General features: G+C 44.4%; 1 protein-coding gene across 1 annotated transcript in view; it reads left to right on the top strand.

Annotated features, from left to right (window-relative positions):
- Positions 1-352: 352 nt before the first annotated feature.
- The window catches only part of LOC120032910 ((E3-independent) E2 ubiquitin-conjugating enzyme UBE2O-like), a 44,785-nt gene continuing 20,911 nt past the window's right edge, over positions 353-24,226 (top strand). Inside the window, exons 1-7 of the mRNA XM_038979168.1 lie at positions 353-745; positions 18,778-18,837; positions 19,221-19,331; positions 20,976-21,073; positions 21,170-21,233; positions 21,831-21,974; positions 22,151-22,260. Coding sequence (XP_038835096.1) covers positions 356-745; positions 18,778-18,837; positions 19,221-19,331; positions 20,976-21,073; positions 21,170-21,233; positions 21,831-21,974; positions 22,151-22,260 — 977 coding nt within the window. The 5' untranslated portion in view covers positions 353-355. The remainder of the gene's footprint in view (positions 746-18,777; positions 18,838-19,220; positions 19,332-20,975; positions 21,074-21,169; positions 21,234-21,830; positions 21,975-22,150; positions 22,261-24,226) is intronic.

Genomic DNA, 24,226 nt, shown 5'->3' with positions numbered 1-24,226 from the left:
CTATGTCCTAAGGGGGACCCTAATCCTACGAAATTGGCCACATTACATCATACATTTGTGTCATCATGTAGCTAGCAACACCTGCCTGTGTGACTAGAATATAAAGAAAGATGTGTTATAATAACGGTGTGATATAAGTGTCTGCTGTCTCAGACTCATTTATTCAGAGTCAAACCAACGCTGAAATAAAAAACACCTTTGTCAATCTGACAGACCCTCGACTCTTCTCGGAGTGCATTTACGCAGCGCGCGCCCTACCGACGTAAACACGTGCACTTCCCTAGTTACAGGTTTTTCTTTTTTCTTCTCCACCATCTCTCCCCCTTTCTCGCATTATTCCCTGACAACTGCAGCGATGGCGGAACCGGTGGCATCGGACGCAATAGCAACAGACGCAGCTCTTTCTCCGGCTGTAAGCCCGGGCTCGGAGCCTCCATCCATGGCGCTCTCTCCTTCTGCAGGCGGCTCCCAGCGGCTTCTTTTCTCCCATGATTTGGTGTCAGGTCGGTATCGCGACTTGGTCCGGTTCGGCCTAGTCAGAATGATACAAGGCGAGGAGGAGTTTGATTCAGACTCGGACCTCGAAGATGGCGGAGGTAGAGGCGGCGGTGGTGGTGGTGGCTGTATCCCCTGTAACTCGGACACCGAGAGCAGTGTTGTGGACAGCCTGGCACCTCTGGGAAGGGGTTTTGTCCGGGTGCAGTGGTACCCAGAAGGAGGGAAACAAGACATACGGGAAACAAAGGTAATTGTCTGCTAACGTTAGCTAACTAGCCACACAATATGTTTTCAACGTTGGAGGTAACATTTAGTTAGTTAGCTCACTTCCAGCACAAGGTGTGTTTTCCCGTTATTGACAGCTAACGCTAGCTGATTCAATTAATTAGTAACGGTACACCGCCACCGGTTTAGCACGCTATAACCAGCATTGCGAACGTTTTATTCGCGCGCTTGTGTACTTGTTTGTTGCAATTACTATACCTAGCTTCAGCATATTGCCCACATTTCTTTAAATGTGCTGTACAACTGGGTGTGAAATAGCATGTTTGGCTAGCTAACTTTTTATTATTGCTTACTGATTAAACGACTAGCTAGTGTGCTAGTCATTTATTTAGGTATAACGTTCTCCACGAACCAGTTTAGGTAACTGGCACGTTGGCTAGGCTAACTTGCTAGCTAATTAAACGCACGTTACTGATCAATTAACTAACTAGTTTGCATCTTAGGTTTTCAGTAAATGAATCATTGACAACTTTTGTAGGAGAGGGAACACTTGCTAAACTGCTGCTTAAACAATGAGATAAAGGACTTTAACTGACTCATGTAAGGTGGTCTCTAGCTGATGCTGTATCTGACACTGACAGCTCAAGCTAGCCATGACCCATAATCATATGAGATGAGATTGCTAAAATGATATCACTGATAGAACAATGACCCAGATGTTTCACCGGATCTATAAACCTGAAGCATCTGGTTGACGTATCCACCAAATGTGATGAGCGGAAGCCCAATTGCCGGCAGTGGGAGGAGATGGATTTTGGCCGACTTTCTGCTAATTTTGTCATTGATGAAGCATATTTGATCTCGATGCAGTTTTCTGTCCCCATAAGAGGCGGTTGTTTAGGAGGGCGAATTGAGTTATTGCACACGCGTAGGCCTTCTCTAATATGCAAATACATGCTAGAATGCGTCAATATGGGTTCTGCCCACCTCTTGCTTGTTCTGCCCACTATTATTAATTTGCTCCCATTAGACCACAGCCTGTTTCCATCTTGGGTTAGTTATACAAATCTTTGATTCTATGCTAAACCCTCCACTACACGAGGAGTCAGTTTAATCAATGATACTGATGGTGTAATGTTAGTTTTCTATTGGCCAAAGGCAGTTTTAAAGTGGATAGCATCTTGCATGACTGACATTTAAAGCGGATAGGTTTTGCTGACGTTTCATTTATTATTAACAATAATACATCGATACACAGCTATAAATGGTATTTAACCTTGCCTGTGAATGCATTTCACATTAATTACCAAACGTAGTTGGAAGCAGGTTGAGGCTATCATCATATTACATAGGGAAAGATAACCTATGCCATCACAAAAAAATCAAGGTAAATAGGGTCCAATTGAATGAATATTCTGAATCGAAAGGAAGATTGCCCTAAGCAGAGTATCCAAGCTCTCAAAGCCCATACATAAAAGCTTTGTCGGGCCAGTATCATTACAAACCAAATAGAGAGCTATTGCCGTATTGACATAATGGGATTCAGTACTGCAGTAACAGGGAGCTCACTCCAGGGCCTTATGGAAAAGGGTCACTGAGGGAGTAGAGCTGGGATGGGTTGGGCCTAGAAGATACTCACGGTAAACAGTACTGCTTTGTCCTCTGGAGTAAATGTGTAAAGTTCTAGCAATGGAGTCAGGTTCTGGAAGTCAGGACAAAGGTCTAGTCATGTATCTGTGGGGATAGCAATGGGTCAGGGATGTTTACCTACACACACAAGGGTGACCCGGCTCTGTGTGACTTTGAATGCCAAATGCTTGTTTTAGGCCTTAAACATTGCCCTCAGTTTGTGTGTTTGTCCAGCCTGATCTGTGTGTGTATTCTTCTTCCTTGTGTGTGTGCGCGTCTGTTTGGCTGTCCGTTAGGGCTGGGAATTGCCAGGGACCTCACGATACGATATTGCGATTCTCATGGTTCTACATCTATTGCGATTCGTTGTTCCAAACATATTGCTCAATATATGTCTACTGCAGAGGGACAAGAGCGCCATGAGAACTAGTTTTGATCAGTTATGGAAATAAAAGTGCTGAAAACAAATATGTTACCTATTTTTAAAAAGGAGATGGGAAATGACTGGAGTTTTGATGCAGATGTACCGAACTAGTGCAAAAATTATATTGTCAATACAATACGATCTATCGTCAAATAATATCCCGATATGTAACTGTATCGATTTTGTTTTCCCCCATCACTACTGTCAGTGTGCATCCTCTGTCTACCTACTGCTCAGATGGTGTTTCTTCAGTCACATATTCTCTTGAGCAACTCAAAGATTCACATCTATAATTCATGACCAGGCCACTTCCTGCAGTATGCAAAAATGGCATATTTCCAAGAAAGTCTGTCCTTAGATTGACTGATTGCTTTTATTTCTCACCTTCCTCTGTTTTATACCCATTTTCACACACTTCCGGGGACACTGGGATAGGGGGGTGCGTCAATGTGTACGAAAAGTCAGTACCTTAACCCTAGTTTTGCATAGTCATGCATCCAAATCATGTTGTCACACCAGGCTTTGGAGGTCTGAAGATTTGGCTAGAATGGTGTGCAAATGTTTTAGTGGATTTTACATTTCAAGAACCTCCCCCCACGTGCTCGTGGAAGGGGTGCTGCGTTATGTTAGTCACTGTTTTCCCACCGGGTAGGACACATTTTGCGGAGAGTTGTTGCATATGCTAGTTTGTAACATTGCAGGAAATATAAGAAAACCTAGAGGACAAACGGAATTCTGTTTTGCCAGAGATGTGCTCTATACATAAAATTGAGTCGTTGAAGGCACTACAACTCCTCTGCTTGATCACTACAAAAAAATGTTTTTGACGTGTCTACTTACAGGCTATGGTAAAAGTTTATGTATCAATTGTTGCCGACGGTCTCGGATTTCTTGAAATTGAAAGTAACCACAAACACAGCATACGTCAACATATTTTGATGGGATTTTAATCAACTATTCCCGACCACTGTTGATCCTACGGCACAAACTAATTTAGTGGGCACCTTTTCCATTCTCCACCCAAGCAAGGGATTGGTTTAAAGTGTTGTAAGGCGTCACTGCTTTCCACCCCTTTGTAGCTACTTTCTGCCATTGATTTTACAAGGCTTTCCTATTAGAGAAGCCTGGCTATCTGATTACCTGATTCACCAGCCTCTGTCTCCCTCACTGCTACTGTCTTCCTCAAAGGTTTTTACCAATGAGGAGTTTATTCAGGATTTGTATGGCAGATATTTACTTCAAGACAGAGAAGGCGAACAACATAGGCCTGTCTACTTGTTTGTCGAGACTAAGGCTCAGTCTTGTAACTTGTTGTCTCAACGTGACATATGCGTCCGTGAGGTAAAGTTGAACTAATTCCCTCTCGCATTCAGTTCCTCGCAAATGTACTCGGAGACAGCGTAATAGAAAAAGAAGCATCCCCGTGGGGTGCAAAGCTTGCATTTCCCACTGTCACCTCTGTCGTTTTTTTCTTCTTCAGGTGGAACCATATTACTCTTCATCAAGTTCCCCTGTGGAAACTTATTTAGATGCAGGCCGCTGCATCAACAATGGCAGACTGACACAATTTTATCTGCACTGTAATAAGCTATGCCACATTTTCCCTATGAAATCTTAATTACATCTCCAAAAGGAGAGTATCGTGTGATTGGTCTCAGATCTTCCACTGGCGTGGCACTGTTTCAATTAGAGGTCGACCCATTATGATTTTTCAAAGCCGATACCGATTATTGGTGGACCAAAAAAGCCAATACCGATTAATCGTCCGTTTTTTTGTTTTTGTTTGTTTGTTTTTTTGTTTTTTGTAATAATGACAATTACAACAATACTGAATGAACACTTATTTTAACTTAATATAATACATCAATAAAATCAATTTAGCCTCAAATAAATAATGAAACATGTTCAATTTGGTTTAAATAATGCAAAAACAAAGTGTTGGAGAAGAAAGTAAAAGTGCAATATGTGCCATGTAAGAAAGCTAACGTTTAAGTTCCTTGCTCAGAACATGAGAACATATGAAAGCTGGTGGTTCCTTTTAACATGAGTCTTCAATATTCCCAGGTAAGAAGTTTTAGGTTCTAGTTATTATAGGACTATTTCTCTCTATACGATTTGTATTTCATATACCTTTGACTATTGGATGTTCTTATAGGCACTTCAGTATTGCCAGTGTAACAGTATAGCTTCCATCTCTCTCCTCGCCGCTACCTGGGCTCGAACCAGGAACACATCGAAAACAGCCACCCTCGAAGCAGCGTTACCCATGCAGAGCAAGGGAAAAACTACTCCAAGTCTCAGAGCGAGTGACGTTTGAAACGCTATTAGCGCGCACCCCGCTAACTAGCTAGCCATTTCACATCGGTTACACCAGCCTAATCTCGGGAGTTGATAGGCTTGAAGTCATAAACAGCGCAATGCTTGAAGCATTGCGAAGAGCTGCTGGCAAAACGCACGAAAGTGCTGTTTGAATGAATGCTTACGAGCCTGCTGGTGCCCACCATCGCTCAATCAGACTGCTCTATCAAATCATAGACTTAATTATAACATAATAACACACAGAAATACGAGCCTTAGGTCATTAATATGGTTGAATCCGGAAACTATCATCTCCAAAACATTTATTCTTTCAGTGAAATACGGAACCGTTCTGTATTTTATCTAACGGGTGGCATCAATAAGTCTAAATATTCCTGTTACATTGCACGACCTTCAATGTTATGTCATAATTACGTAAAATTCTGGCAAATTAGTTTGCAATGAACCAGGCGACCCAAAATGTTGCATATACTCTGACTCTGCGTGCAATGAACGCAAGAGAAGTGACACAATTTCACCTGGTTAATGTTGCCTGCTAACCTGGATTTCTTTTAGCTAAATATGCAGGTTTAAAAATACATACTTCTGTGTATTGATTTTAAGAAAGGCATTGATGTTTATGGTTAGGTACACGTTGGAGCAACGACAGTCCTTTTTCGCGAATGCGCACTGCATCGATTATATGCAACGCAGGACACGCTAGATAAACTAGTAATATCATCAACCATGTGTAGTTATAACTAGTGATTATGATTGATTGTTTTTTATAAGATAAGTTTAATGCTAGCTAGCAACTTACCTTGGCTTCTTACTGCATTTGCGTAACAGGCGGGCTCCTAGTGAGGCAGGTGGTTAGAGCGTCGGACTAGTTAACCGTAAGGTTGCAAGATTGAATCCCTGAGCTGACAAGGTAAAAATCTGTCGTTCTGCCCCTGAACAAGGCAGTTAACCCACCGTTCCTAGGCCATCATTGAAAATACGAATGTGTTGTTAACTGACTTGCATAGTTAAATAAAAGTGTTAAATCGGCGTCCAAAATTATCGATTTCTGATTGTTATGAAAACTTGAAATGGGCCATTCCAATTAATCGGTTGACCTCTAGTTTCAATCACTTCCCAGAACCCCATTATTCAAGCCGGTCAAGAACATGCTTTGCATATTTCATTCACCGCCTGACTCTGAGACAGTGAAAGATATGAGGGATATGTGTAAAGCTTGGCACATTGCGTTGAGCCTCATAAGAGATAATGGGTGTGAGGTATCACATCCGGCCGTGATTGGTGTCCCGTAGGGCGGCGCACAATTGGCCCAGCGTCATCCGGGTTTGGCCGGGGTAGACCGTCATTGTAAATAAGAATTTGTTCTTAACTGACTTGCCTAGTTAAATAAAAGTTCATTAAAAAGATATATTAAATATCATCTAGGTCAAGGACACCGCCTCTCTCTGTGACGTCTTTGTTTGAGCGGGCAATCATTTTCCTCTAGTGATCTCTCCATCCAACCTGATTGGAAAGGAAGGTGCGTTGCTTTGCTAGTTCTATCAGAGGTGGACTACTAACCAATGTTTCAATTTTGCTTTCTTCAAGAATTAAAAGTGAAATGGTTTTAATGAGGCTCAGTTGAATAGAATCTATAGCTACCCGTTTTAAACCTGATTGGATAGGAAGGCGCTTTGCGCTCTCACAATGGTGGGCTAGTCATATTATAAACTGTACGAAGAAGCCCATGTTTCAACCTTGCTGTCTTCATCAAGACCTGTGTGAAAAGCTGTTCATATTGCGCTCAGTTAAATGGAATAACCGCTAACTGGAGGTGCCTCCTGAATAGCAACCATTACATCGCTAGCCTAGCAAGGACGCTAGGACTGAAAATAGTGCATCCCTTGACTACGAAGGACATTGTCTCTCAATGGTCCCTCAATGAGGTTAAGGGGTCTATTGAAGGTCTTTGACAGGGTTCATGCTGTGGAAGCCTGTGGCTGCCTACAATTCAGTACAGCGACACTGAGCACACAGCAGCATTGCTAGGACACTAGCTAACTCAGCCCCGTTGCTGCATTACACTGTCTAGCACTCCCTAGCTTTCTTTTGATAGGCTTTCCAAGGCTCTGACTGCAGCAGGTAGCTGACAGTGGAACGCAGGGCGTGGTACTGAGGTCGGGGCGATGTTTTCCCTCCCACCCTCTTATCCCTTATTCAAGGCTGTGCTCGGAGACGGAGCTGTCAGACGGGGGTCTGAGGTGACCGTGACGCCTAGGCCCTGGGGGTGGAGGAGGGGTGGAGTGTGGCGTGATGCTGCTAATGACGGTGGGTGCAGCCGTGGCCAGGGGCTACTGCTGCCGACTCTACCGCAGAGGGAGAGAGGGAGAGAGAGAGAGAGAGGGGGACGAAGAGAGAAGGGAGGAGAGAGAGGGATGGAGAGAGTAAGGGGAGAAAGAGGATGAAGGGAGCTGGAAAGAGAATGAGGAGAAATGAGAGGGGGCACGAGGGAGAGATACAGTGAGGGGAACAAGAAGAGGGAGGGAAAGAGGAAGAGATGGGCTAGCTCTGGGCAGATGGTTGCTATGCTAATGAAGAGCTTTTTGTCCTTAAGTGATAAGGCCCCCCCTTCTGTCCCATTGGTTCTTTTTTTTCCTTTTTCCCCTTTAATTTCTTATTTTACCAGGGTCTATTTTTAGAGGTTTTTGTTTTCTTGTTGCAAGCAGTTGCAGTTATAGGCCTAACCCCTTAGTTTGCTCAATAGGCCAATATCTCTTTTTACATACCGACTTGGGAGTATTTGGTCTCCTTTTGTTGTCCGGAAGGTAGAGTGCGGTCCTTTCAGGATGCTGTTTACAGGTATTGCTAATCTATGCTAGGCTAAAATGCTGAGTATCAGCATTCACCCGTATTGTTTATGACTCTGGTTTATCCGGGGTAATGAGTGAGTATTCCGTAAGATAACGGCCTGTGTTGGGCACTGGAATGTGGTTTGATATACATTAGGTATCACCACACGACTAGCTGAAAAGGCATTAGAGGTATGCTTTCTAGAGGCTCGTAAGCAGCAGCACAAGGCTCATGCTTTGTTTTTCTGACCTCGTCTCTCCTGCTCTGTCCCCTCTGGAGAACATGTCATACATAAGCCTTGGTCCTATTTGTCACCTTTGTCACCTTTTTGCCCCCCCCGTCTCATGGCCTGTCTGCTGGTGATGTATGGGAGGTTGGAAGGATCCATCTCTGTGATGGGTGCAGTTTAGGTTTTTGCCCTAGCACTACACAGCTGATTCATATAACCAACTCATCAAGCTTTGATTATTTGAATCAGCTGTGTAGTGCTAAGGCAACAAACAAAAGGTGTAACCGGGGGTGCAGGACTGAGTTTGGGAAGCCCTGGCCTATACAGTTGATGCCTTGCGAGTCACTCCACATGTGCTGATAACAGTAGCTAGCTAGCCTTCTCCAATCATATTGAGACATCAACCATCTTGTCATTATTAGGTTATTAATTATCCAGCCAACTCATTAGCATGGTGCTTGAATAATTGCCATTAGCGGTTAGTTTAAGCCTCCTCAGTAGGGAATGGCTATCACAAATTAGGGTATCTGTATTTAGACATCGGATGATCCTAATTGACTTACATTTAAGACTAAACGACTGACCCCACCGTGATGTTACGCCATTCTTCTCACATGGTAATTGACATGTCGTCATGACGTTTGTTTTGACGCAATTAGCGCTATGTAGCTTTTTGATTACTAGCCTCTTTGCTACTTAGCAACCTGGTTCTAGTCCTGCAGTTCTCAGAGAATAGGCTAAGCTGCAGGCCCTGTGGCTGACTATTAATGAAGTAATCCGGGACACACTGCCACTGCCAAGTAGCCTCAGTGTAAGAAGGGAGTGTATGAGCTTGAGTAATGTTAAGCAGGTGCCAGGGCCTTAGCGTAGAGTGCACACTCACACGTCACACATTCACAAGCAGCCAGAACAAGGGATCATCAGCAGATTGAGAGAAAGTGACAGGTCTGGAAGGTGAAGAGGCGTTACAGCAGGTGGAGGTGAGAGGAGAGAAGCAGCTAAGTCATCTTGGATCCATCCTTCCCTATAGCCTAGGGCTCGAGAGAATCGCCTCGGTAACTCACTACAAAGATGTGAAATGATAAGCTGTCCTCCCTCCTCCTCCTATCCCTCTCTTCCCCTCCTCCCTGTCCCTGTGGAGTACTGTGCTGGAGAATGCAGAGCAGTGATGTAATGTGGAAGGGTTGTTGTCAACCACACCCCTCCTTAGATGATGTATCTGATGCTCACTCTCTCGCTCTCTCTTTCTAAGGGATTTATTGGCATGGGGAAAATGTTTACTTTGCCAAAGCAAGTGGAATAGATGATAAACAAAAGTGAAATAAACTATAAAAAAGGAACAGTAAACATTACACTCACAACAGTTCCTAGGATATTTGAGCAGAATTATGCATGCAGAGCCTCAATTTGGTCTTTGTCCCATTTTCTTAATTCTTTTTTGGTGAGCGGATCCCAGACCTCACAACAAAGGGCAATGGGTTCTATAACTGATTCAAGTATTTTTAGCCAGATCATAATGATGGCATAGACATCGGATGATTGCCTTGTCTCAGATCGTTCACAGCTTTGTGGAAGTTACTTGTGGCGCTGATGTTTAGGCCAAGGTATGTATAGTTTGTGTGCAGTAGGGCAACGGTGGTTCACTATTTTTGTCTCACTGAGATTTACTTTCGGGGCCCAGGTCTGACAATCTGTGCAGAAGACCTAGGTGCTGCAGAAGCACCAGATCATCAGCAAACAGTAGACATTTGACTTCAGATTCTAGTAGGGTGAGGCAGGGTGCTGCGTACTGTTCTAGTGCCCTCGCCAATTTGTTTATATGTTGGGGGTGGGGCTTAAGCTGCATCCCTGTCTCACCCTACTCACCCGGCCCTGTGGAAACAAATGTTTTCTGCCAATTTTAACCACGCGCCTGTTGTTTGTGTACATGGATTTTATAATGTTGTATGTTTTCCCCCCAACACCACTTTCCATCAATTTGTATATCAGGCCCTCATGTGAAATTGAGTCAAGCTTTTTTTAAATCAACAAAAAATTAGAAGATGTTTGCCTTTGTTTTTTTGTCAATTAGGGTGTGCAGGGTGAATACGTGGTCTGTTGTATGCTGATTTGGTAAAAAGCCAAATTGACATTTGCTCAGTACATTGTTTTCGCTGAGGAAATGTACAAGTCTGCTGTTAATGATAATGCAGAGGATTTTCCCAAGGTTGCTGCTGACGCATATCCCACGGTAGTTATCGGGGTCAAATTTGTCTACTTTTGTGGATTAGAGTGATCAGTCCTTGGTTCCAAATATTGAGGAATATGCCAGAGCTGAGGATGATAAAGTATAGTGAATTGGAATTTGTGGTCTGTATATTTCATTGAGGATACCATCAACTCCACAGGCTTTTTTGGGTTGCAGGGTTTGTATTTTGTCCTGTAGTTAATTCTCTCTCTCCCTCTGCCTCGCTCGCTCTCTCTGCTTCCCTGTGTGTGGTAGATGTGTCCACTGAGGACTTGCGGAGAAAGGCCGGCTGGCTGCAGCCTCTCTCCCTCTGCAGTATTGACACCTCACAGTGGGGGAGACAGGCTGGTTCTGTGTCTGGCTCTCTTTCGCTCTGTTGTTTTTTTCACCTCTGCCTTGCTCTTCCCTCCCGCTCTCTTTCCACCCCTCCTCTCCGTCCACCTCCCCTTATCCGTCTGACGGTCTCCCTGTGTCCTATTGCCCTGCCACTATTTTCACTCTCAATCAGTTACTCTCTCTCGCTGCTGACCCTTCCTCAGCTCCCATCAGTTGTTCCAGAAGTATATAGTGGTTTTATATCGGACTGTCAGTTCTCTAAACGCCACCTGGTTCTCCTCTCCCTCAGGAGAACAGGAGTAAACGCCTTTAGCATTACTACAAAGCCCCTCTAATGGAGCTGTGTGCTCCCACTGTCTGGATCAATGGACCTCCAGCGCTGTCAGACATGGCTGGTCTGCTGGAGATGGAGGGAAATGTAGGGAGGTGTGTGTGTAGAATCCTTTTGTGTGTAGGTGTCGTACACGGCCCTGTTGTGTGTGTGAGAGGGTGAATCTAGTATGAGATAAATATTTGATCTTTATCATTTTTAAGTATCAACATGCTCAATGTGAATGGAGAACAGGCGTGGCCCAAGGCTGCAGTCTCTCTCCTTTTTCTCTATCCTTCCTCCTGCACCCCACCTGGAGAGTGGGACTCGTGTTAATGAGCCCAGGAAGACTAAAACCAATACTGTTCAACTAGGAGTGTGCATATTTCCCTTTCGAGGCGATTTGATATGCATCTAGATACATGGGCTCCGATGTGATGCAGGAACGAAACGTTTTAGTTTGAAATGATTCGGTTTGATTAGAGGAACGTTCAATGCGATACGATTCGATGCACTAACATTTGTTGCATAAATTACATTTAATTTTCCATTCTAAATTCAAATATTCTGCTGATGGAGCTCATGAGCTGGATCTGTCTGAGCGGATCTCTGCCTGTCTGCCGAGCCATAAGGGAAACTGGGTGTCTACCCCCCCCACACACACTTTTAATCTGAAATTACCATCACCTACTAAGGAATGTCATATTTGCAGGTTCAGTGTTTGAAGCTTATAATCTAAGGTTTAGACCAGGGCTGCCCAACCCTCTTCCTGGAGATCTACTGTCCTGTGAGTTTTCAGTCCAACCCTAATTTAACACACCTGATTCTACTTATTATGCTAAATTAGGGTTGGACTGAACCTACAGGACAGATCTCCAGGAAGAGGGTTGGACTGAACCTACAGGACAGTAGATCTCCAGGAAGAGGGTTGGACTGATAACCTACAGCACAGTAGATCTCCAGGAAGAGGGTTGGATTGAACCTAAAGGACATTAGATCTCCAGGAAGAGGGTTGGATTGAACCTACAGGACAGTAGATCTCCAGCTAGAGGGTTGGACTGCACCTACACAGACAACAACAGAGTTACACATGGAATAACAAACATACAGTCACTAATACAATAGAAAAAGTCTATATACAGTGGTATAGCTGATATTGCCTGGGTTTGTTCAGCATGCAAAAGGACTTGTTGATCAATCACTGTCAACACAGTTGCAGGCTTAGTTCGACACGGAAGGAGAGGACGCATCAGTTGTCAGGTGCTTTGTGATTGGAGGGTTTGCAGCCAGCCAAGGTTGTCTGTCAGTCATCAGAGTCCATTGTCTATATTACACCGGCACTCTCTCAATCCCTGAGATGAGACATGGTAACATGTAGCCGAGACCTGCAAGCAGTGGCTACTTGCCAGAGCCCCAGGCTTTTCCATTGTCCATCACAGGGGTTCCCAAACTTGTTTTTTTTGCCCGTTACCCCATTTTGAGATGTTTTGTTTTTGTGGCAACCACACCATGTAAAACAGTAAGGTGATGTCATCAACAAACTCTCCATCCTTGAGATGAGACAAAGGAACATATCTGCTTTGTTAGCCTTTAGCCTGACAGCTTAGCTCGCCCCTTCAGAGAGATGTCCGCTTTGTTAGTGTGTTCTAGTACACTGTGTGCGTGTTGGCACTAGTGTGTATGAGAATGACCCCCCCCCCCCCCCCCCCCCCCCCCCCCCCCTTTAGCGGCACCTTTACAGAACAGCCTGCTGTTTTCCAGGCTGCCGCTTGACGCTGTGCTGCTGACTAACAGCCATTGTTATTGGACAGTTACTGGTGCCTGAACAAAAGACACCAATACCGGGGTTTCTTTCCAATACACACAGGTGTTTCCACTGGATTCCTGAGCAACGCTATCATGTCGACCAGGCAGTCGTCCAACATGTGACACACACAGACCAAGGATATTTTCAGCGTTTTCCCCCTGGATATTTCTAGCTTTAGGATCATTGTTGAGACAAGGGGAAAACCTGTGTGTGTGTTCTTTGTTGGTAGTTTCCCATAGTCTATGTATTGCACATAGGCATTGTAATGTGTGATAGTTTTATGTATGCACATGAGCAATTGGGATTTGCGCAATCTGATTATGCATACAAATGGAATACTGTGTGTGTGTTCCACGCCCACAGGAGGAGCAGTGATTTGTGCAGGATGCGGCGAGGCACAGATCAGCTCATTGAGCAGTGAACAGGCAGGCAACAGATGAGACAGTCAGTGGTGACATCTCTAGGAAATAGCTTCCTTTGGTGGCCCGGGGGAGAAGGAAAAAAAGCAAAGACTAGAAAAGTGAGAGGGAAGATATTCATGCCTTTCTTTCTCTGCACTTCTATATGAGATCAGTGACTGTATACCCTTCCTCTGCTATCTCCCTCTCATCCTGTCCTCCTCTCCCTCTGACTATTTCTGGGAGTGGAACCGCAACTGTGTTACAAGCGTACTATGAATAATGAATGATAACTAAGCTAAACTGCAGTGTTTTGATAGCTAGAAAATAGTCATGGTAGAATATGCTTTCTGGAAACGGGGCCCTATTGTATTATTGTAATGTCATATCTTAGTACTTCACATGGTTGCTTCCGTCATATTTGGTTGAGTGTATTGATATTAGCCTCGTGGTTCCTACGCAGCGAGACAGTTGGTGCATCCGGAGGCTGCCTGACCCCTCTTCTCCATGGCAGAGTTAGAATCACTAAACACACACAAGGGACTGTGTGCGCATGCTTCAGTGTAGGCCTATCTGTGTATGTGTAAGTGTGCATGCATGAGTGTGTCCAGCCTCTACACTGGAACTGGTGTGACTGCTAAGACGGCGCTGTGTGTAAATGGAGCGTCGATCCTATCTTGCCCGCCTCCTCCTCGCCCCACAATTTACAGGAGTAAGGTTATAGTCCAGACAGCAGAGCCTGAAAACATGGAGATAGCTGCAGCCCAATCAGATTGTGGTGTTTGTGTGTACAAGAGATACAGGAATACAAGAGTAATTGCTTTAAAAAAAAATCTCCGTAATGTCCAATTTTGGCTAACACACACTCGCACCCTTCCACTTCATAACCACACGTCCTCCCTCCTAATTTTCTCTCCTCTTCTTCCTCCTAATCATCTCTCGTCCTGCCTCCCTCCTCTCCTCCAGAATTCTATTGTAGGTGATGGCATCCGGCTGGCACCTGCCACCCATTCGAACTCCAGCCGGAGGAGCAGCTTGACGCTACTAGTGCTAGCCACATTACACTGATTTAGTATTATGGAGCATGTTGCCACCCCACCACTAGCCTATCCCTGGCTTACTGAATGCCTCTTGCCTTTGAAGAGCGCTCTGTCTCCCCACATTTTGAGAACAGTACGTGTCATCACGTGGAAAATGGAATAGACCGCAACGATGCTGATTTGACTCTCGAGTGGTTCTGTTGTTGCGTGGTCTGTTTGTTCTCCTGTGTGTAATTCCCATTCCCCAGTCCTGTTCGTCTACCGCATCGACATGGTGGATGATTATAGATACGCTTAAATTATAGCTAAAACTGTGAGGAATACAGACTGTAAAGGCTATTTTGAGTTACTGTATCTTATTGGGAATCAGTTTTCAAAGGTATTGTCTGTTTCAGAAGTGTATGGAGTAGAACAGATATGATTGTCTTTTCAAGGAGTATGTCCGCTCTATTCATTGCAATTCTCCGTGCAACATTCTGAACATTTCATCTCACCAAGTGTGTTAACAGGAGAATGGTGCTTGGAGGCACAGGGTTTCCCAGTCATCCCCTCAAGGCATCTGTGCCCCCCCCCCCCCCCCCCCCCCTTCAGTTATTGGGTTTTGTCTAGAAGAGATGCAGCTTTTGTCAATTGACTTTTCGGTGAACTTACGCAGCAGGTTAGGTGAACTTACGCAGCAGGTTAGGAGAATTAGGTTAGGGTTAGCGAAAATGCTTAAAAATATTTGGTCAAATTTGCAGAAGATGGATCTCATCTAGACAAGACCCAGCTACAGCCTTACCCAGTCAGTCCCAACCCTATTTATTCTCCTTTCTCCATTCACTCATTGATTACTTCCACCCAGTAAATTCTGATTTCATTTAGTAATTTCCCTGTATACCAATTCATTCATCCATCTGTCTATCCCTTTATCTACCCACCAACCTATTATTAGGCTATTGCTGTACATAGGGCTGTCAGGGTATATAGATAATTTATAATTAGTAGTGCCTCTCTTAAACTGCCACTTTCCTGCTGCAGTGGTGGTATTTTGGTATGTTATTCTCTGTGACGTTTTGTAGATTAACAAGGGCATCATTCCAACAGTATTTTCCCAGTTCTGTGTGTGTGTGCCGAGAGTGAGACTGAACTGAACCCTCTGACATGCAAATGTTGATCTTCTACTCGAATGCTCTTATCCCCGCTTCCCCAGAGATCCCTGAATAAACTCAGTGCGTTGTCTCTGTACGACCTTGTGTGTCATTCGGATGAGCGAGACCAGGCAGGGTGAAGTTGCGGTCAAAGTCGACTTTCATACCTTGTACTAAACTCAGCAACAACAAAAAAAGGAAACGGCCCCTTTTCAGGACCCGGTTTTTCAAAGATGATCCGTAAAAATCCAAATAACTCCACAGATCTTCATTGTAAAGGTTTTGTAACACTGTTTCCCATGCTTGTTCAATGAACCATAAACATTTAATGAACATGCTCCTGTGGAGCGGTCGTTAAGACACTAACAGCTTACAGAGGGGAGGCAATTAAGGTCACAGCTATGAAAACGTATGACACTAAAGAGGCCTTTCTACTGACTCTGAAAAACACAGAAATATGCCCAGGGTCCATGCTCATCTGTGTGAACGTGCCTTAGGCATGCTGCAAGGAGGCATGAGGACTGCAGATGGAAATAAATTGCAATGTCCGTACTGTGAGACGCCTAAGACAGGGAGACAGTACGGACAGCTGATCTTCCTCGCAGTGGCAGACCACGTGTAACAACACCTGCACAGGATCGGTACATCCGTACATCACACCTGCGGGACAGGTACAGGATGGCAACAACAACTGCCCGAGTTACACCAGGAATGCACAATCCCTCCATCAGTGCTCAGACTGTCCGCAATAGGCTGAGAGAGGCTGGACTGAGGGCTTGTAGGCCTGTTGTCTGGTGAGGACCTGCCTTACATCACAGGCAAAAACGTCGCCTATGGGCACAAACCCACTGTAGCTTGACCAGACAGGACTGGCAAAAAGCGCTCTTCACTGACGAGCCGCGGTTTTGTCTCACCAGGGATGATAGTCGGCTTCATGTTTATCGTCGAAGGAATGAGCGTTACACCGAGGGCCTGTACTCTGGAGCGGGATCGATTTGGAGGTGGAGGGTCCGTCGTGGTCTGGGGCTGTGTGTCACAGCATCATCGGATTGAGCTTGTCATTGCAGGCAATCTCAACGCTGTGCGTTACAGGGAAGTTATCCTCCTCCCTCATGTGGTACCCTTCCTGCAGGCTCATTCTGACATGACCCTCCAGCATGACAACGCCACCAGCCATACTGCTCGTTCTGTGCATGATTTCCTGCAAGACAGGAATGTCAGTGTTCTGCCATGGCCAGAGAAGAGCCCGGATCTCAATCCCATTGCGCACGTCTGGGACAGGTTGGATCGGAGGGTGAGGGCTAGGGCCATTCCCCCCCAGAAATGTTTGGGAACTTGCAGGTGCCTTGGTGGAAGAGTGGGGTAACATCTCACAGCAAGTGAGACTGGCAAATCTTGTGCAGTCCACGATGAGATGCACTGCAGTACTTAATGCAGCTGGTGGCCACACCAGATACTGACTGTTACTTTTGATTTTGACCCCCCCCCTTTTGTTCAGGGACACTATTCCATTTCTGTTAGTCACATGTCTGTGGAACTTGTTCAGTTTGTCTCAGTTGTTGAATCTTGTTATGTTCATACAAATATTTCCACATGTTAAGTTTGCTGAAAATAAATGCAGTTGACAGTGAGAGGATGTTTCTTTTTTTGCTGAGTTTATATACAGTGCCTTTGGAAAGTATTCAGATCCCTTGACTTTTTCATAATTTTGTTATATTACAGCCTTATTTACATAAGTATTCAGACCCTTTGCTTTGAGACTCAATTGAGCTCAGGTGCGTCCTTTTTTCCCACTGTTTATGTTCCTATAACTTGATTTCGAAAGGCACACAACTGTCTATATAAGGTCCCACAGTTGACAGTGCATGTCACAGCAAAAACCAAGCCATGGGGTTGAAGGAATTATCCGTAGAGCTCTGAGACAGGATTGTGTCGAGGCACTGATCTGGGGAAGGGTACCAAAAATGTCTGCAGCATTGAAGGTCCCCAAGAATACAGTGCCCACCATCATTCTTAAATGGAAGAAGTTTGGAACCACCAAGACTCTTCCTAGAGCTGGCCGCCCTGCCAAATTGAGCAATCGGGGGAGAAGGACCTTGATCAGGGAGGTGACCAAGAACCCGATGGTCACTCTGACAGAACTCCAGACTTCCTCTGTGGAGATGGTTGTCCTTCTGGAAGATTTTCCCATCTCTGCAGCACTCCACCAATCAGGCCTTTATGGTAGAGTGGCTAGACGCAAGCCACTCCTCAGTAGAAGGTACATGAAAGCCCCCTTGGAGTTTGCCAAAAGGCACCTAATGACCATGTGAAACAAGATTCTCTGGTCTGATGAAACCAAGATTTAACTCTTTGGCCTGAATGCCAAGCGTCACATCTGGAAGAAACCTGGCACCATCCCTACAGTGAAGCATGGTGGTGGCAGCATCATGCTGTGGGAATGTTTATCAGTGGCAGGGACTGGGAGACTAATCAGGATCAAGGGAAAGATGAACGTAGCAAGGTACAGAGGTCCTTGAGCGCTCAGGACCTCAGACTGGGGCGAAGGTTCACCTTCCAACAGGACAACGACCCTAAGCACATAGCCAAGACAATGCAGGAGTGGCTTCAGGATAAATCGATGAATGTCCTTGAGTGGCCCATCCAGAGCCCGGACTTGAAACCCAATCGAACATCTCTGGAGAGACCTGAAAATAGCTGTGCAGCAACGCTCCCCACCCAACCTGTGCTTGAGAGGATCTGCAGAGAAGATTGGGAGAAACTCCTCAAATACAGGTGCCAAGCTTGTAGCGTCATACCCAAGAAGACACGATGCTGTAATCGCTGCCAAAGATGCTTCAACAAAATAACTGAGTAAAGGGTCTGAATAGTTATGTAAATGGGATTTCTGTGGGGGGTTTTAAATTACAAATAAGCAAAAATGTATAACCTGTGTGTAGATTGATGAGGGGTTGGGAAACATACATTTTAGAATAAGGCTGTAACGTAACAAAATGTGGAAAAAGTCAAGGGGTCTGAATACTTTCTGAAGACACTCGTGTTCTGTCATCAAATGTGTTGTATGTATTTTTTGGTGTAGTTGGGATTATGTGCAGCGCCCTACAGACACTGCTTATTGTGGTTTGGAAAAGGTTGACTAGTATTTAGCACAGTCTACCTCACTGCTGCCATATCACTATTGGTGTCAGGCAGCAGTCATAAGACTGTGTTCAGATGAGATGATTGGGTTGGTAACCAGGTCCCAGTGGCATCCCAGCTGCCACCCAGATGCTAAAATGACCTCTGAAATTAGACCACTTGAGTTGTCGGTCTTGTCTCTGTATTCTATGATGTTCTCATCTCACCCCCGCTCTCTTTTCTCCACCCTCTGTTGCAGCTGAAACTTATAGATCGATCCATCGTTATCCGAGACATTGTGCGGCGGATGAATTCTAACGTAAGCCGAGCTCCCTCTCCTGTCGTATCACTACACTGTGTTAGCTGATGACACCCTACATGACCGGCGTACCAACACAGGATGACTGTACAGGCTGCGGTGTTTGATGTAGAATGTGCTAACATGCCTTTATCAGAAAGCGCTTACATGTCCTCTTTGTTAAGGTGGCGACTGATGCAAGCACACTGATATATTGAGTAAACATTTTGGCGTATGTGTAGCTTATGCTAATATTCAACACCTGTCCCTAGGTGGTATTTGTTGAGTTGACTAGTGATAGAGAACCAAAACGCACCGACACAAATTGGTGCATTGTTTTTGGATAGAGCGTAGGGTGATGGTGATATGGTAACCCTTGTCTTGTTTGCGGTTGTGGTTTCCAGGACAACCAGTGTGGCATCGTGACCAACATCGACATAGAGTGTGCTGTAAAACTAGTGGGGACCAACTGTGTCCTTTACCCTGTCAACAGTAAAGACCTACATCACATCTGGGTAAGAAAAAAACAAATTACATAATGTTCCCTTGACCACCCTATGTCCACAGAGGAGTTGCAAGATGGAAGCATTTCCATGTGATTTATTCAATTAAATTTGTTCTTGTTAGGATTTCTATTTTAATGAACCATTTGCTTATAAATACTAATTTAATTAGGATATTCAATTGTCTTGTCCTTCTCGTGTATCTCCTGTGGTAGCCTATGCCTTGAAGGTGGTACATAATTTACTCCTCTATTCTTTGGCAAAGATATACACCCCCCACACACACACAGTACGAGTCAAAAGTTTGGACACACCTACTCATCCCAGGGTTTTTCTTTATTTTTTACATTGTAGAATAATAATGAAGACATCAAAACTATGAAATGACACAATCATGTAATAACCAAAAAAGTGTTAAACACATCAAAAATTTGTATTTATTTAAGATTCTTCAACGTATCCACCCTTTGCCTTGATGACCGCTTTGCACACTCTTGGCATTCTCTCAACCAGCTTCATGAGTCACCTGGAATGCATTTCAATTAACAGGTGTGCCTTGTTAAAAGTTAATTTGTGGAATTTCTTTCCTTAATGCATTTGAGCCAATCAGTTGTTGTGACAAGGTAAGGGTGGTATACAGAAAATGGCCCTATTTGGTAAAAGACCAAGTCCATATTATGGCAAGAACAGCTCAAATAAGCAAAGAGAAACAACAGTCCATTACTTTATGACAAGGTCAGTCAGTCTGGAATATTTCAAGAACTTTGAAGGTTTCTTCAAGTGCAGTTGCAAAAACCATCAAGCGCTATGATGAAACTGGCTCTCATGAGGACCGCCAAAGGATAGGAAGACCCAGAGTTACCTCTGCTGCAGAGGATAAGTTCATTAGAGTTACCAGACTCAGAAATCGCAGCCCAAATAAATGCTTCACAGAGTTCAAGTAACAGACACATCTCAACATTAACTGTTCAGAGGAGACTGTGAATCAGGCCTTCATGGTTGAATTGCTGCAAAGATACTCCTACTAAAGGACACACATAAGAAGAGACTTTCTTGGGCCAAGAAACACGAGCAATGGACATTAGACCAGTGGAAATCTGTCCTTTGGTCTGATGAGTCCAAATTTGAGATTTTTGTTTCCAACCGCCATGTCTTTGTGGGACGCAGAGTAGGTGAATGGATGATCTCTGCATGTGTGGTTCCCACCGTGAAGCGTGGGGGTGCTTTGCTGGTGACACTGTCTGATTTTTTAATTTAGAAATCAATTTACACTTAATCAGCATGGCTACAACAGCATTCTGCAACGATACGCCATCTCATCTGGTTTGGGCTTAGTGGGACTATTTGTTTTTCAACAGGACAATGACCCAACACACCTCCAGGCTGTGTAAGGGCTATTTGACCAAGAAGGAGAGTGGCGTGCAGCATCAGATGGCTACTTTAAAAAATGTCAAATATAAAATATCTTTTGGTTACTACATGATTCCATATGTGTTATTTCAGAGTTTTGATGTCTTCACAATTCTACAATGTAGACAATAGTACAAATGAATAAAAACCTGGGAGTGAGTGTGTCTGAACTTTTGACTGGAACTGTATGTGTACCACGTCAATGTCTCTGCTTCAATCATTTGTTTCATGCGTGTTCCCTGCTAGTCTTTCATGTATGGGGACTACATAGCCTACGACTTCTGGCTGGGGAAGGTGTACGACCTGACCAACCACATAATCCTCAAGCTTTCCAATGGCGCCAGGTACAAAATCTGTCCCAGTATGAGTGTGAATTCAAAACGGTTTCATTTACATGGGTCTGCTTCATGCTTAGCCTCAACTTCTCTCTACTACTGCAGGTGTTCCATGAATGTGGAGGACGGCGCCAAGCTGTACGACGTCTGTCCACACGTCAGCGACTCGGTAGGTGAAATGCCACGAGCTGCGTTTTTTTCCCTGTGTGAAAACGTAGCCGTCTGCCCTCGTCCACCGCACTTTACTGATCTGATAAGGCTGGCTAGGTGGAAGCAGTATGAAATGAACTTACTGCTCACAGCCTTGCGCTTCCTCCTTATTGACCGTAGGTAGGTGTGTAATACTTTGTAACAGGGCTGGGGGTCAGTTCCATTTGAGCTGGGTCAGTGTAGGAAACCGGTTTCTGAAAATGGAGTTTAAATGGAATCGACCCTAATCTTGTTTAAGGTAGCAGGTGGCGTGCGTCCAATATTAATTCGGAAACTGTTTGGGTTTTGACTGGGAATACCTAGGTGTTACTCCTGTTCACTTTGGCTGTTATTTCAGAAACAATACAACCGTTTCTACGTAGTCAGTTAACTTTCTCTTATTAAAAATATTTTAAAAACACAAGCTTGTCAAGTACTAGCTATGTTCTCTTGTCATTTGTTGAAACGACCAATGAGCAGCAGGATATGTTACAGACCTGTTTTAGATTCTCAATGGACTGGTTAAGGGAAACTGCCTCTGTGTGTTAGTAAGATGCATCTCCTCCCTGGTTGGTAGGGTCTGTTCTTCGACGAGACCTATGGTTTCTACCCAGGCCAGGTGCTGATCGGGCCGGCCAAAGTCTTCTCCAATGTCCAGTGGCTCTCCGGGGTCAAGCCCGTACTCCGCAAGAAGAGCAAGTTCAGGGTGGTGGTCGAAGAGGTATGATATAGTAGTACATTATCCACAGGCAAAAACTTTGGCCCTGAGTTTTTCCTGGTTTTTACTGACCACATACCATACCACCTATTAATAGGCTTAGCTGCTGAAGTACGCGTGATGTCACTGCTCTAAATGCTCGTCTGTGTTTTCATGTGACCCCGCCCCCCCCCCCATAGGTCCAGGTGGCGGAGCTGAAGGTGACGTGGATCACCAAGAGTTACTCCCCCAAGGGCACGGACAGCGTCTACCCACCTCCGTCCACCATCTCACAGGAGAACCTCTGCAGGTACTGTACTGCACCCCGTTTGTCTGTTCATTTCAAGTCTCTACGCTGACCTTTTTTTTTTACAAGTGCATGTGTGTGCCTAAGTTGAAAAATATAGGTGCACACAAATCAAATCAAGTTTATTTTATATAGCCCTTCGTACATCAGCTAATATCTCGAAGTGCTGTACAGAAACACAGCCTAACACCCCAAACAGCAAGCAATGCAGGTGTAGAAGCACTCTGGATAAGAGCGTCTGCTAAATGACTTAAATGTAAATGTAAGCACGGTGGCTAGGAAAAACTCCCTAGAAAGGCCAAAACCTAGGAAGAAACCTAGAGAGGAACCAGGCTATGAGGGGTGGCCAGTCCTCTTCTGGCTGTGCCGGGTGGAGATTATAACAGAACATGGCCAAGATGTTCAAAATGTTCATAAATGACAAGCATGGTCAAATAATAATCAGGAATAAATGTCAGTTGGCTTTTCATAGACGATCATTAAGAGTTGAAAACAGCAGGTCTGGGACAGGTAGGGGTTCCATAACCGCAGGCAGAACAGTTGAAACTGGAACTTTAGGAGCGTAATGACAAATATTTGAGACATTAAAGCTAGAATCCTTAATTTTTCTGGCACTTCAGAATTCCAGGTGGCACAGCAAATATTTAGCCGCATATGAGAGTAAAATGATCGCACTGTAGAGTCCTGCATTCATAGATTCATTCTACCATCCATCCACACTTGGGAGCATAGAGGCTGCAGTTTTCCATTTTATAGATGTACAGTGTGTGAACAGTCTGTTTCTGGTGATCTGGTTTACACATGTTATATATACACCTCACAATCACATCTCACACTTGCATGCATGTCTTAATTGGATGTTTACAGGAACAGGGTGAAGTTGTCATTTCATAACAAGGACATCCAATTAAGACATGCATGCAAGTGTGAGATGTGATTGTGAGGTGCGTTCATTTTTTGCGAGCTGCACTGTAAGCCTATGGTCTAAGCTGGAGAAAGAGCAGCTCTTCTCAGTCAAGTTCCAAACGGTCACAACCATTCGCTTTTGAGCTGGGTGATATTCAAAGCTGTGCGATATTGACCCCCTAAAGTCGCTGTCCACGCCCCCGCGGAAATTGATTTAGCATAATAAAAATAACCCCATAAAAATGTCAGTTTAAGGTTGAGATCTACATTGGATGCGTCTCAATCCACTACTTCCGCATCCCCGGTGAAAGTTGACAGAGCTAGAGCGGTGTTCGTCAACCTGAGACATCCGAAAATCGGTCTTCTCACAATGTCGTCTGTAGCGTCCGAATGATTTGCTCTACGACCCCCCACAAGCAACTTGGGACTCATCTGAAGTCGGTTCAGCCGATCTGCCAACTTCTGTCTGTAGCGTCCGAGCAGTTTGGGCAACAACATTAATACGAGGCCTCTGTGGAAAGGTGAGATTCCCATGAACACATCGGTTATTTTGCTCGACGACGCTAAGCAGGTCTCGACAGGCCTTGTCTAAAGGTCTCCCGGTACGAGTTGAAAACATGGATAGAATTATACGATACCGTTCAAAAGTTTGGGGTCACTTAGAAATGTCCTTGTTTTTTAAATTAAAGCACTTTTTTTTGTCCTTTTAAAACAACATCGAATTGATCAGAAATACAGTGTAGACATTGTTAATGTTGTAAATGACTATTGTAGCTGGAAACGGCAAAAAAAAAAAAAAAAATGGGATATTTACATAGGCATACAGAGGCCCATTATCAGCAACCATCATTTCTGTGTTCCAATGGCACGTTGTGTTAGCTAATCCAAGTTTATAATTTTTAAAGGCTAATTGAGCATTAGAAAACCCTTTTGCAATTGTAATGGAACCCACAAATGTAATCAAACCCACAAATGCTGATGGTCCAGTTACTCAACTAGTCTAAAGAAGGCCAGTTTTATTGCTTTTTAATCAGAACCGTTTTCAGCTGTGTTAACATAATTG

Source organism: Salvelinus namaycush, chromosome 39 (genome assembly GCF_016432855.1).
Source record: "Salvelinus namaycush isolate Seneca chromosome 39, SaNama_1.0, whole genome shotgun sequence".
NCBI lineage: Eukaryota > Metazoa > Chordata > Actinopteri > Salmoniformes > Salmonidae > Salvelinus > Salvelinus namaycush.
The sequence above is the reverse complement of the archived record's forward strand: the minus strand, read 5'-3'. Positions and strand labels throughout refer to the sequence as shown.